This window comes from Lates calcarifer, unplaced genomic scaffold (assembly GCF_001640805.2).
Source record: "Lates calcarifer isolate ASB-BC8 unplaced genomic scaffold, TLL_Latcal_v3 scaffold_6_14, whole genome shotgun sequence".
NCBI lineage: Eukaryota > Metazoa > Chordata > Actinopteri > Centropomidae > Lates > Lates calcarifer.
The window spans coordinates 19,707-33,926 of NW_026118172.1; the positions used below are offsets into that span (position 1 = coordinate 19,707).

Genomic DNA, 14,220 nt, shown 5'->3' on the forward strand with positions numbered 1-14,220 from the left:
TCTACTGAAATAAAACAGTCAAACAGTTTAAACATTATGTTTCCCACACTGAGCTGATCTCTTACCTTCTCTGCAGCAGACTGGTCCACGATGATGTCAACTGTGAAACAAAGTCCACATGAAAACCTCTGAACAATCAAAACTCCCACACACACTCAAACATACCGTTACAAGACAATAAGACAAAAACTGATCCATCCAAGGGACTGAAGCGTTTTAACATCAGTTCATTCAAACACATTAAAACAAGAGAATGGTGGAGCTTGATTCCTCAGAGGTGGATCCAGTCTGTGACACCTGGAAACAAGACTTTACCTGAAGCTGGAGGAAACCAGGTCGACTGGGGAATAACCGACCAGACACAACTGACTTTAAAATCACAGACTGTGTCAGACAAAACGTCTTTACAACAACACGACCGATGACTAACAGCTGTTTTAACCCTTCTAAAGAAAGAGTCTTCATTTTATAAAGAACATCATAAACACACACCTGTGTCTGGTTTTAAACTTCTTGTTTCTGTATAAATAAAGTTTTCTGAATTTAAAAGATGAACTAAATCATAATGTCATCATAATATCTGCAGAGTTTCTTTATTTTTACCAGATGCTGCAGGAAAAACCAGCCTGTTCTCTTGTGCAATAAATTCTGACATGAAGATCAAATTAGTGGAAGTTGAATAAACTCTTCAGGAGAAGAAACATCCTCATTAACTGAATAAATGTTAAGTGATTCCACAGCCGCTGGACAATAACCACAGCTCACACAGCTTCCTCCTCTTTTCACCGGCTTTTATTAAAACTTTAATCAAAGCAACAGATTTCACAATACAAGCAGTTTGTTTCTACACAGAGACACTGACCACAGATCAGTGCATCAGTCACAACAAAGGGAGAAAATGTGATCAGGATCTACAGGAATCAGATCCTGGATCTTCATCTAACACGTGAACACTGCTGCAGCTCTGACACCAGCCGAGCTGCTGATTGGTCCACTGAACTGAGCGAACGTCAGAGGAAAACTAAACAGGACCAACTACCAGCAGTGAGTGAACAGTACGTTACCTTCAGGAGAAATGAGAACGAGGAGAGAGTTTACCTGCGAACACAAAGAGAGAACTGTCATCGTTAAGGGAGCAGTCTGACATTTTAGGGAACCCCTGTTGTCCAGAGCCACGTGAGCAGACGGATCAGTTTCATCTCTGAGTTACTTTATGTTTTTATGAAGCAGAACACTGAGTTTGCTGCTATCAGTGACGGCTGAACATGATTTTTCCTTTCAGTGGAACTGAGGCTGGTTCTCAAACCTTCTGAGGTGAAGGTTCCACATGATGATGGATATAACCCACTCAACAATAAAGAGATTATCTGAGTAACTTTAACAGTAACAGCAGTGGAAAGAAGAACAATGAGCAGTTTATTACTTGTATTTATCACTGTCCTTGTTATTTACTGTTTGTCTTTGTTATTTTCTTTGTTTACATACTGGGTTAGGGTTGGGCTTTTTATCTTGTGTTGGTTTATATTTTTTTGTCATGTCAGACCAAATTTTGTTGTAGAGACTACATTGACAATAAAGCTTCCTTATGTCCATATGTTAAGTTAAATCTGATTTTGTGTAGCAATCATTTTGCCTCATGAACCTTTAGATCAACAGTTTTTTCTAATTTCTTACATGAGTCCATCAGAGTCCAGACCTGCAGGCTGAGAGTCTCTGCCTTTGATTTATCTTAGGACGCGTGAACTGAGGCGGCTGAAAAAAAAGTAACAACTCGTTCTGTTGTAAAAATAAATAATTGCATTTGCAGCCTTTGAGGTTTACAAATCACATTAGTTCAACTTGCAATTTCGATTAAATTTCGATAAATCGTTCAGCTCTACGTTTCCCCAGAATCTAAAGGGACATCCCAAAATTCTTTGTTTTGTCCGACCAACAGTCCAAAACCCAAAAATACTACATTTTCTGTTTTATAAGAAAAAAGAAAACCAGGAATTTCTTAAAGTGAAGAAGCTGCAACCAGCAAAAAATAAATCTAGGACCTGTTTCTGTCCTGGATCCACAGAGATGAAACCGACCCTCGTCTGAAACACCTGACTGGAGAACAGAACAAAATGTTTCTGGTCCTTTGAACAGATGAAGGTCAGTGTTTTAAACTCTGTCAGCGTGAGTGTCTCTTGGCACTTCAACTGCCTTCAAGTCCAGTAAATGACTGATATAAGACTCTTTATGATTTTTATCATAAGAGTATGGGAGCCTCCCCAGACTCCCATCACACAGTCCGGTGCGCACCTACTCAAAGTTAAAATCATACTCAAAGTCCAGGGAGGTCATGTCGGAGGGGAGGCCCAGGGTTTCAGGAGTGATCTCTGTCGCCTGAGGGTCTCCCTCACCAGAAGCCCCCTCCTCTGGCTGTGACCTAGGGCCAGAGTCTGATGTGTCCAGGCCCTTTGTGTCTGAAGCTGCTGATTCAGAGTCCCCTGAAGCCGACTCAGGTTCAGACTCAGAGTGGCTCTGCTGTTGCTGCTGCCGCCGGGTCTGGTATCTGGTTTGAGATCGAGTCTGTCGGACAGGGCAGGCAATGGGAGAGGTTTTCTTTGTTGGAGTTGTCTTACCTCTAGTTTTGGGGCCTGGTTTGGGTTCAGATTCTGGAGCTGCGTCAGGGTGGGTCTCTGGATGAGACTGAGCCTGGGTGTCCTGATCTGGTTGGGGTTCAGGTTGCAACTCTGTCTGGATTTGAGAAGTGAGTTTAGGCATCGACTCAGTTGGAGGTGTTGATTCCAGCTTGGCAGGCTCAGTTTGTGGGGGGATTGGGAACTCAGATTTAGAAGTTGAGGGCTGGTTTTGGGGCACATTCTGAGCCACAGACTGAGCTGGCAGAGTCAGTTTTGGTTGAGATGTTTGTGAAGTTGTTTCAAACGGAGCCACCTCAGGTGTCAGAAATGTGTTAGACTGCAAAGACCAAACTGAGGCTATTTGAATTTCTGTTTTTGTTTGTGATTGCAGACTTGGTGGGGAAGTGTTTGGGTCAGGTTGTGGGGATGTATGGACCTCACTTGGAGGTTGGGACTGGGTTTGGGCCAGACGCTGGGGTTGTGGTTTTGGTGCTTGTGGAGCAGGAAGTGGTGCTTTATTGACATTAGTCCCGTCAGCTCTGTAGTCTGTTGCTGGTTTAGTGATGGAGGAGGGCCCTGGCTGGCCAGAGCTGCTGTAGAAGATGCCAAATAAGTCCTGGGCTTTGGCTGCAGCCAAGTTACTCTTAAGTTTCTCAGACTTCTGAGCTCCGTCACCCAAGTTCATGAAAGGTGGAGGCTTAACAAACACCGTGCGGGTCTGCTCACTCTCTGGAACACCAGGAGCAGCAACATCAGACACTATCTTTACCATTGTTGGCTGTATAGGTTTAGCCTCAGATGGTGTAGGCTTGGCCTCAACTGAGGCAGGTTTAGAAACTGGTGGCGCAGAATTGACCTCAAATGGTGCAGGTCTATACATCGTTGGTGGAGGTTTAGCCTCAAATGGTGCAGGTGTAGACACCGGTGGTGGAGGTTCAGCCTCAGATGGCTTTGGTCCAGATACTGCAGGGGAAGGCATAGCTTCGAATGGTCCAGGTGTAACTGGAGGCACAGATTTATTTTCCAGAAATGTGGTCTGAGTCTTTGTGAGACCTTCAGAGAATACTCTTGGAGGCGGTCCTAGTGAAGTTGTGTTTTGGGGTCTGATGGAGAGAAAGGTATTCAGAGGTGCAGGTTTACCCATCATGGTTGTTTTCCTCAGGACTGCGGCAGGTGCTGGGAGGTTTGGCCGGATCCTTCCCCGGTTGGCGCCATTGGACACCCAGGGAGGAGGCACGCTGGGCTGGCCACCCAGCTTCTCTGCAATCTCCTTAGCAACAGCCACTGACTTCGCGAAAGAATCCTCCACGGAGACCGGCCGCTGGCTCGCAGCGGCTTCATCTTCCTTGATGAACTCGGCGGCCACTTTCTCCGCCACCTTTGCCAGCACGTTCTCCTTCTTCTTCCACGTGAACTTTCCAAATGAAGTGTTCATGGTCATGGGAGCTGGTTTGACAGCTTCCATGTTCTGTTTACGGAGCTTGGCCCTCATGGCCGGACTGGGTCCACAGAGGATTTTGGCCGGATCATAGGGCTTTGGCGTAGGTTCAGGCTTGCTTACCTCTGGTTTCCCTACCGGTTTGTCCAGCTCAGGCTTTTTAAAAGCCTCCCTCTCAGTCTTAGGTTTCCCTTCATCTCGCTCTCTGTCATATTTGGATCTGAAATCTGATGATTTACCATGTTTGTGCTTATCCTCATCATCTCTCAAGCCATATTTGGGTCGATCGTCATATCGGCCGTCATCATCCCTGCGATACCGGTACCGATACTCCTCCTCTCTGCTGTTTTTATATTGGTCATCGTCATCTCTTCGGTTGTATCTGCTCCTGTTCTCTTCCTCTTTGCTGTAGCGGTATTTATCATCCTTTTTGCTGTATCTATAATTCTCATCCTCGTCTTGCTTGCTGTAAGAAGGTCGCTCCTTCTCCAGGCTTTTTGACCTCTTATAATCCTCCCCTGTCTTGCCACGCTTCAGCCTATCCTCCTCTTCCTCCTTTTTAACTTTCTCCTCCTTCTCAGTAGCATCATCATCTTCCTTCTTTCTCTCTTTGTCCTTTTTGTCCTTTTTGTGTTTGGTCTTTTCCTCCTTGTCTTTGCTGCCTTTCTCATCGTCCTCATGTTTGCGTTTCTTCCCACTTGTCTCTGAGGACAGTCCTGCCTGGCGGTCCAGATTCCTCCTCTGTTCATACAGTGGATTCTCATACATTTGGTTCTGGTGAATGAGGCATCAAAACAGAAAGAAAATAAATGAACAACATCTCAGCCTGACATACAAACACCTCCAAATAGAGCTAATATTAGCTTCTGGTGAACATATCAGTTAACAGTGAACGTCAGTAGAGAAAAGTCAAAGATATGTTTGGGGTCACTAGTCCTTAAAAAACACAATTTTAGTGATGGTCTCAAAAGTCCAGTGTTTGTTGGGTTTGACTTTCAACCTAAAACTTCAATAATCCTAATTGTGACAAAGACCAGGAAACATCTGGACGAATTTACTTCTACTGTGGATAAAACCACAATCATACGATGGAGGAGATACACTAACTACTGTGTTCACGCCATCATCAAACTCTGAGCTTCAGACTCACTGTGACAGTTCAGTGATAGTCAGCAGCTTAAACTGCTGGAATCAGGTCCAGAGAGTCCAGAGTAACACTGAACTGTAGATCATTAAAAACCAGAGTTCATCTCTGATATTCAGCCAGGAAACAGCAGAGAGAGGAGAAGAGGGACAAGAGGATCATGGGTAATAGTCTTCGTTTTCTGATTAAGTATTATACTATTTCTACAACAGAGCTGAGTCATTATTTAAAGCTAAATCTCACTGTTCTGAAATCTGACAGAAACTACCTCTCGACCTGTAGAAATATGGAGAATGGTTTACATTGTTTAATACCTTGTATTTCTCGTTGTGAGCGTGTGTGGTGACATGTTCTTCTGCACAGATGGCGTCTCCATAAAACTCCTTACACAGCAGGCAGAAGAATCCTCTGACGGGCAGCAGGAACTCCGACCCTGCAGCAAAACACACAAACCACAGGTTAAACCCACAGGTGGCGATAAAATAAAGTATCAATCATGTTTACCTGGTGGATGTCTCCATGTTCAGTACCTGTCAGGACAGGAGAGGGTGAGACAGGTGGCATCTGATTGTTCAATATTTCAGTAAATAGATGAAGAGTTGAGGTGTTATTTTGGAGCAGTGACTGGTGGAGAAGTGATGGGACTGCTCAGAGATTCCAGGGTGAACAATCACACCTGTCACACCTGTCCTGAGGAGTTACAGCACTTCTCCACAGGTGACTGCAGTACATTACATTAACAGCAGCCTTTCTTCATTTGAGGATGAAACATGAAAAACAAATGAAAAGACACCAGAGGCGTCCTCTGAGCTTCGATGAGTCTCTGTTTTCGTTAAGAGACAGTGAACCTGCAGAGATCCACACTGAGCTGCACCTGGAAGAAGAAGACGCTAACAACATTCAGCTCGAACACCACGATCATTGAACAGCAGCAGAGCTATGATGACTCCTCAGGGACATGGGAAATGTGCAGTACGAGTACCTTTGGCAGGTTTGGTCAGTTTCTCCTCTGGAGGCATGTTCTTGATGATTTTGGTGGGAGTGGAGGCCCAGGGCCGGTCGTAAGGGTCCAGAGTCTGCAACAGGAAAAAGACCATGAAATGTAAAAGGAACAAACAGAGGAGCATCCAGGTGTGAAAATCAAACCAACTCCTTCCAAGGTAAGAAACGAGTTCAGTTAAATGTTACTGATGAAATCTGTAACAGAGAAAACAACAAACCTTTCGATGCGTTTTGCTGTGCAAGTGTGTGAAAAAATCAAACATGGATCCCGAGGTGACGTTACAGTTTTTACACCAGTGGTTTCCAGCGTCATAGTATTCAAACGGCTCCGGGGGCGGGGTCGGAGGGGGGGCACTGACCGGCGGCTTGTTGGGGGACGCTCTCGACGATGATGACGGCACCGCTGAGGTCTGCTGAAAAACAAAGATGGGGGAGAGTGAACGTGGAGGGTAAAGGTCAGAGGTCAGGATTTACTCACATTCAGGAACAAGTTCCATGTTTAAAACTCAGCTCCACAAAATCTGAGAATGAAAGAGTTTCTTACCTTCAGAGAGTTCCAGCCTCGGAGACGTTAGACGTTTTGTCAGAAAATCCGCACGTTGCTTTTAAACCGAGAATAACTTCTAACCGGCTCTAACGTTTACAAATGATGAGCGGGTCTGTGACGACACTGATCTGATCTCAAGGTCTAAACTGACCGGCAGAAATCTGTAAACTCTCTGAGCTATCTATGTCCAAACCAACAGGACAAGATCCCACAGTCTTGTCAAGTAACATTTAAAACATTTCAGCCGAAACAGACATCGGGTTCGAGCCGAACGACGACGACGAAACCATTTTCTGATTAATCTCGATTTTTATTTGATCCGACATCGATTTTTAAATCCTGAGACTGATCTGTGTATTTGTGTCTCTTCTCAGTGAACGTGTTGGTCTGAGCTGAGTGTTGTGTGTCTAGAGTGTTCTATCACACTGTACACTAACAGGTTATTTAAGGTTCAAAGGTCACGGAGATGAAGCTGCTGACTGTTTTAATCCACACTTCCTGCGCAGGTGCTCCACAGTAAATCGTACCGATGTGAACAGTTGAGTTTTATTGACGACAGAGTGAAAAAACAGTGAAGTAGAAGCGATGGAAATAATTCTTGTTGTTGTAGAGATGGAGTCAGTGCTTTCCCCGTGTGACTCTCTGCGATGTGTCTCAGCTGACGAAGCAGCAACAAAACAAACGTACAAACCACGAACAAAAAGTGGATCAAACAAAATCAAACCATCAGGTTCAGATCAGACGATAGATTAGATGCATCAGAAAAGCATCTAAACTATTGTTTCCATCCTGATTTGAACTTTGTTTGACTGTCTCTGTGGAATCAGTTTAACTAAACTAGTTAATAAAGTTCTTTGTTTTTTATATTTAATGTCTATTTTTAACCAGTAAAACAATGAGCTGTAGTAACATTAATAACCACTGATTGTTCTATCTCAGTGAACAGTAATGAGCCCTAGCTATGATCAACAGGAACAGTATCTGCTGTGTTACCTCCTCTGCAGGTGTTTGTACCTTTAACGTGAGGTCGGATGCCTGCCGTCCCTCAGGACTCCTCTCCACCTCCCGTTTCTTCTCTGTCGGCGGCGGCTCACTCTCCTGGTCGTCGGCGGGCTTGCTGGCTCTGCGGGGGCGGTCGGACGGGCTGAGGCCGAGGATGAGTGCCACTTTGTCAATCTCATTGCGTTTCTTCTCGGCGGCCTCGTGTTCCTTGCGGAGGTTGGAGATCTGAGTCATGACCTCCTCCTGCAGGTGGCTGATCTCCTGCAGCAGAGGGTCTTTGTGGCCGTCCTTCTCCCGCCGCTTCTTCCTCAGGAGCTCACCTGGAAACACAGAAACCATGGAGGAAAAACTAACTCGACATGTAGGTGTGGTGATGCAGCTGGAGAAGCAGATGGAGACCTCTTCATCACGTCTGGACACGAGCAGCTGAGGCAGGTCAACTCACCTTGTTGCTTCCTGAGTCTCTCCAGCTCCTTCATCAGATACTCCTTCTTCTTCATCCTGATCTCTCTCTCCTGCTTCAGGTTCTCCCTCTCCTCTAGAACCTGAACACAACACAGTCAGGTGAGGTACCTGCTCCACCTGCTGGATCAATCAGTGATACCTCAGACAAATCAGACCTTTTGTTTCTGGCTCTCGTTGTTCTGCTCCTCTGACACTCTCCTGTCGTGGCTGCTGACTTTACAGCTGCTCTTCTCTCTGTCCTGAGTCTTCATCGAACCTGGAGACAGAAACATGAAGACGTCTTTCCTCCTGTTTGATCCACAATAATAATGAATAAAAACAGGCTAGAAAAAGTGGAATATTCCTTTAATCATCAGACTGACCTTTGACCCCGGGCTCAGGGGCCAGTTTGTTGTACAGCTGTTTGTACGGCAGAGTGGGGGGGAACTCATGAGGACTGGCCGGGGGGGGCAGTGTCATCCTGGGGGGCGGGTACAAGGGCGGCCACTGCTGGTGCATGTAGGGCAGGTAGTTTCCGTACTGGCCGTACCCCGGCGGGGGGTAGTTAGGGGGCATCATGCCGTGGGCCTGCGAGGGGGGGTAGGTGGGTATGGGTGCTGCGGGGGGAGGGGGGAGGCTGCTGGGTTTGGGGGTTTGTGGCGGCGGTTCTTTGTGCTGCAGCGGCGCGGTGTCGCTCCACTCGGCCGTTGCCTCCTTCACGTCCCGATGGGATCTGGGCCGAGCCGGTTTCCTGCGGCTGTCATTGCTGCTCCAGCTGCCCCCCCTGTAGCCCCCCCGACTCCCCCCCCGGCTGCGACTCCTGCTGCTGCTGCTGCTGCTGGAGCTGCCGCTGCGGCTCCGCCCCCTGCGGCCCTGGCTGCCGTCTGAGCTGTCCGAGGAGTACCTCCGGCGCCGCGTGGGTGTCTTTGGGGGCTTGTTTCCCTGGAGACGCTCCTTGGTCCTGGCAGCCATCTTGCTGATCTCGACGACACCCAGGTCCAGACCAATGGTCTTCAGCAGGTCCTGGATCTTCTCATACTCCTCCAGTGCCTGGCGCTCGCTCTCCTCCAGCGGCTCAGTGCCGGGGGGGTAGGCCGGGTTCGACACCTGGACCGTGATGTTCTGGTCGGGGCTGATGGTGGGCCGGCTCATGTAACGGCTGTCTTCCTCCCCCATGGTGGGAGGCGCCTGGAGGTGAGGAGAGGCCCCCGGAGGAAGGCCATAGGTCTGACTGATGATGACTTTGGGTGGGGGGTAGTCTCCGTACAGCGCCTCCTCTGTCACATCTCCATACAGATCCAGCCCGTGGTGTTGGACCGGCTCCGACACCGGCGGAGGTTTCGGGTCCTCAGAGTCTCCGTACAGAAACTTCTCCTCGTCATCGATGTCGTCCACGGTTCTCATCTGAGACTTGGCTCCTGAACCCGCACCCCCGAGCAGGTTCAGGATCTCTTTGATCTCAGTGTTGAGGCCGGCACGGTGAGCCATCTGCGGGTCGGACCGGAGCTCGGACAGCACCGAGGCCACCATGTGAGGCTCCATGCCTTTAACGGCCTGCAGCAGCTGGTCGGCCACCCGAGACATGTGGGAACCGTCCAGACCTCTGGGAGAGTCGATGCTCTGAAACACAGAGAGACAGAGACCTGAGGCCAAGTGACGACCTGAAACACACCTGTCTGTGATGTCAGAGAACAGGTGAACCCTGCAGTCATGTGATGTGAGTATCAGTGTTTTAATCGTCTTACCCTCAGTGACGGTGAGTCATCCGAGTCGTTGCGTTTCTTCAGGATGGATTTGGTCGGCAGACTCAGCATCTCCTCCAGCTCCTTCCTGCGTCGAGCCATCTCCAGCTCTTTAAACTCTTTCCTGGATTTCTCGTCGCTGCCGTCTGCGCTGCGGCTGCTTGAGCTCGAGCTGCTGCTCACGCTGTCGACTGCGACTCCTCTGGCGGCTCTTACTGCGGCCATGACTCACCACTTTGCTGATGCTCCGCCCACGGCTCCTCCCTCTGCTCCTCCCTCCGGACCTGGATCTAGACCTGGACCTGGATCTTGACCTGCTGAGGGGTCGGCTCTTGCTTCGTCCTTGACTCTTGGCCCGGCTTCGGTCTGGACTCCGGCTCTGGCTGCGGGGCCGGCTCTTGCTCCAACCCCGACTCTTGGTCCGGCTCCGGTCTGGACTCCGGCTCTTGCTCCGACCCCGACTCTTGGCCCGGCTCCGGTCTGGACTCCGGCTCTTGCTTCCGACCCCGACTCTTGGCCCGGCTCCGGTCTGGACTCCAGCTCTTGCTCCGACCCCGACTCTTGGCCCGGCTCCGGTCTGGACTCCGGCTCTGGCTGCGAGGCCGGCTCTTGCTCCGTCCCCGACTCTTTCCCCGGCTCCGGTCTGGGCTCCGGCCCCTGCTCCGGCTCCGCTCGTACTCGGGTTTGTAGTCTCTGCACAGACAGACCAATCAAATGGACTGAGTTAAACACCTGATCAAGATCTGGTCCACAGGTCTAGGTCTAGTCTTTTTAAACGTGGGTAAACATGTCTGTCAATTAGAGCAAAGATGAAACATTTCAAATTAAATGTTTATTTAATTTAGTTTGTTGTACCTGTCATGATGGCGTGAGGGGGCGGGGCCAGGTGTTCCAGTCAGCTCGTTGCCAACGGTGATGACCAGGTTGTGGTCGAGGGGAATCGGCCCATGAGGTGACGGAGACCTCTGCAACAAATATATGTAAATAAAACATGACACCTGAACATGACGACAGAAACATCTGGTTAAACTGAAAGGTTACATCTGTGTGACTTTCAGTGGTGGAAGAAGTAAGTAAAAGTACCACACAGTAACACAGACACACTAACAGATGGAGGCAGTGGTATTCCAGCAGCTCCTGGTTAAATCGCTGTTTTTGTCAATGGAGTCTGGTAGAGATATATAGAGATGTTTCTGGTTAAACTGAAAGGATCTGACTCTTTAATAAAAAGCTCTGTCTCTGTAGGAATCCTATCATCATGTTGTCAGACACTGAGAAGAACAATCTGAGTCTGTCAGGGGGAAATGGGTGTTTTGGGTGAAATGGTCCTTTAAAGGTCAGTCCTCTCTGTAGGTTGATTTTCATATGAATAAACTCAAACTATCAGACTCAGTGAGAGTGAGTGTCATGTGATAAACTGCTGTACAACAAACACACACTGGTTAAGTCCGGAAAAGACGTTTGTGATAACTTTCCTTCTCAATCAAACGAACAATGACCGAACTCCATTCAGAAATCTGACGATTCATTAATGCGCTGAAGCTTTTCTCATTTGACAAAGTCACTCAACACAACTTCAACACCTTTACAACAAATGAGGGTTTTTCTTTAAATCGGCAGCTTAGAAAACCGCAAACAAACAACCTGTTCAGCCAAACATCGACTGTCAGGATCTGTGTTCTGCTGTTTCCTGAGCACGGTGTGTTTTTAGAGAAGGAACAGTTCACTGAACATTTTTGTCTGGAACATTTAACAATGAAGTTTTAGCTTCGGAGATATACGGACAAACACGGCGTGTTAAATTGGCAGGATTTTGAATGGAGTCGTGTTAAACCCGGTCTGAGCCCGGCTCACTCACCTCTCTCGGCGGACCCCCGGCCCAGTACTCCCCGGCTCGGTGACTTCCCGACCCGGGGGAGGGGTACCTCCTCCGCGGCGGGGAGCGGTGATACGAGTCCGGGGGACCGTGGTCGTGGTAGCCGTGGTGGTATGGAGGCCTGGGCCGGCTCCTGTCGTCTCTATAATCCGGTGCCGGGTAAGGCCTCGGAGGCCGCGGTCCTCGGCTTTCGAAAGGCGGCGGGTAGCCTCCTCTCGGCGGAGGCCGACCACGGTACATCTCCTCCCGCAGAAAGTGCCCGGCTCCCCGCGGTCACCCAGCTGAAGTCTCCAGAATTAATCTGCTGCAGACCGGGGACCTGCAGACACCTGATCTATCAACTTATTGATCAGATATTTATTGAAAAAACGTGATTTCAGAGCGATGGTCAGTCTGTGCAGGAACACAGTCGCTCTTCTTCTGCTGATAGAAATAAAGAGTGAACGAGCTGCTGCCCCCTGCAGGATCCACACGGTATCACACAGGTCACTGCAGGAGGTCCAGACAAACGTTGGTGTTTCTCCTCTCAGGATGAAGAGACTGAGCTCTGCTTCAGTTTTCACCTCTGATCTTTTTCTAAATAAAAAGACACAGATCCTGATCCTGAAAATACATGACAGTTATCAACTGTAACTGTAACTGTAATCCTCATCTTTGTCAACATGTGAGATGAACTACTCATAACATTATTCAATAAGGAATAAAATAAGGTTTTATTCAGTGTCTTCAGCTCGATTCAGATTTAAACACTGAACTGACAAAATGACATAAAACTAAAAACAAAGTTCTCACAGAAACAATTATAAATCATCAGTTTCTCCTCAAACAGCTGAATATATTCTGTTCAGGTATAAAACAGATGAATCTGTAATGTTGGAGAAATCCTCTGTTCTTGTCTGTGTATCATGTGGCCTCATGCGAGGCCCCAACCCAAGCTTGAGAAACCCCTGTTTTCTTGTGACATGATTCTTTTCATCTCATGTTTAGTGTTCAGATTCTGGGACATGAAGAAGAAACACGACAAGCTCTGATTCAGTTTTCAGAATTTTTATTGAATAAAAAGTTTCAGTTCATCAGAAACTTTACAATTTACATCTTTTTATCAATCAGTGATCAATCAATCAAGAGAACAATCAGCAGATTAACTGATGATGGAGGATTGGATTCAGAGTCTGTGTCCAGGTGAACTTCCTGTCAGCACTTGTAAAATATTCACAAACCACTCTGACATTTTAAAGAGTTTAACATCAGATATTTTTCTCTTTGTTTCACCATTCAAATTAAATGTATAACACTGGTCAGGTGTTCACAGACAGGTGAGATTATTTCTCTTGTTTCAGTAAAAGTGGTGAGACCAAACTCTGAGTTCAGTTTGAGTGAAATGACTCTTTAATGATAGAAAGTTTGTTTCTAAACAACTTCCTCTCAGAGGACGATAAAGTCTTTACACCACCTCTGATCTGCTGTGATGAAGTTTAAAAATGAAAACGTGACTTCTGTTGTTTCACTCTGTGGTCCAACAATCAGACAGAACATTATCTTCATATTCAAATAAACATTCACACAGAAAATTAAAAATATATAACAGGATGAATTTGAGTGTTTTAAACTTGGCTGACTGGTGTTAACAGTTGGAAATTAAATCACTGTCACTGGGAGAACATTATCTAGTGTCACAACACGAGCGCTGACACTGGGAAATAAGAAAAACTGGAACTGTGTAAAAGACTCAGATGATTTGATGTGCGTCACATCTCTGCTCTGTGTTTCCCTTTAGCATAAAACTAAAAAAACCAGTTCTCTGATTCATTGACAGAAAATTACTGAGCAGCTCTTTCCATCATTTGGTGTTTGTCGTTTCTTTTTATCGGAAAAATCAAAATGTTCCTGATTCTAGTTTCTCAAATGAGGAGTTGTTGTTTGTCACATTTGACCAGAAGCTTCAGGTCTTTAGACAAAACAAGTCACATGATCTCTGGATAATTATAACAGATGTTTATCACAGTAACAAGTTCACAGTGTGAGTGATCATTAGCTGGAGCTAAACTGCACAACTCCTCTAATTGAAAAAAAGATAAATCACAAGAAGTTTGAGACAAAAGATCCAGATTTCAGTTTGTTTGTGTTGATGTTGGTGGTCATCCTTTGTCTTACCTTCAGGTCCTGTCCGGTCCATGTGTCAAAATCTAGTTTCACGGCCTTCATTATTTCAGTTTTGTGCTTTTAAGTTATATATTCCTGAATATATTTCCATTTAAAAAGCAGAAACCTGAGGCTGGGTTGTTCGCAGCATAAAAGCACTGACCACAGAGTGAAGGAGGACTGGGGAGATTGATCAGCTCAGAAAGTTAGAGCACATTTTAAATTAGAAATTAGTTATTTTAGGGTCATAAATTAAAATTAAATAGCTGAG

General features: G+C 46.9%; 1 protein-coding gene across 2 annotated transcripts; it reads right to left on the minus strand.

The window, feature by feature from the left end:
* Positions 1-774: 774 nt before the first annotated feature.
* Positions 775-12,257, minus strand: znf318 (zinc finger protein 318). Of its 2 annotated transcripts, XM_051069628.1 has the most exons (13): positions 11,790-12,257; positions 10,787-10,896; positions 10,479-10,624; positions 10,135-10,411; positions 9,935-10,103; positions 8,573-9,809; positions 8,366-8,466; positions 8,191-8,290; positions 7,758-8,065; positions 6,415-6,609; positions 6,177-6,270; positions 5,509-5,627; positions 775-4,824 (listed from the first exon to the last, which is right to left on the minus strand). In XM_051069628.1, the coding sequence occupies exons 1-13, from the start codon at positions 12,045-12,047 to the stop codon at positions 2,290-2,292; spliced, it is 5,649 nt and encodes a 1,882-aa protein (XP_050925585.1). In that variant the 5' UTR covers positions 12,048-12,257; the 3' UTR covers positions 775-2,289. The 2 variants fall into 2 exon arrangements, with proteins under 2 accessions (XP_050925585.1, XP_050925584.1); XM_051069627.1 differs by lacking the exons at positions 10,479-10,624; positions 10,787-10,896; positions 11,790-12,257 and having other exon boundaries at positions 6,415-6,606; positions 9,935-10,303.
* Between the last annotated feature and the right edge of the window lie 1,963 nt (positions 12,258-14,220).

What these genes read in the sequence shown, in the direction of transcription:
- znf318 (XM_051069628.1), bottom strand. Translation starts at nt 12,047, where the DNA reads ATGTACCGTGGTCGGCCTCCGCCGAGAGGAGGCTACCCGCCGCCTTTC. An exon ending in GGCCAAGAGTCGGGGTCGGA is followed by an intron (nt 10,412 to 10,478) that starts GCAAGAGCTGGA and finishes GCCGGAGTCCAG; the next exon opens with ACCGGAGCCGGGCCAAGAGT. An exon ending in ACGAGAGCCAGAAACAAAAG is followed by an intron (nt 8,291 to 8,365) that starts GTCTGATTTGTC and finishes TGTTGTGTTCAG; the next exon opens with GTTCTAGAGGAGAGGGAGAA.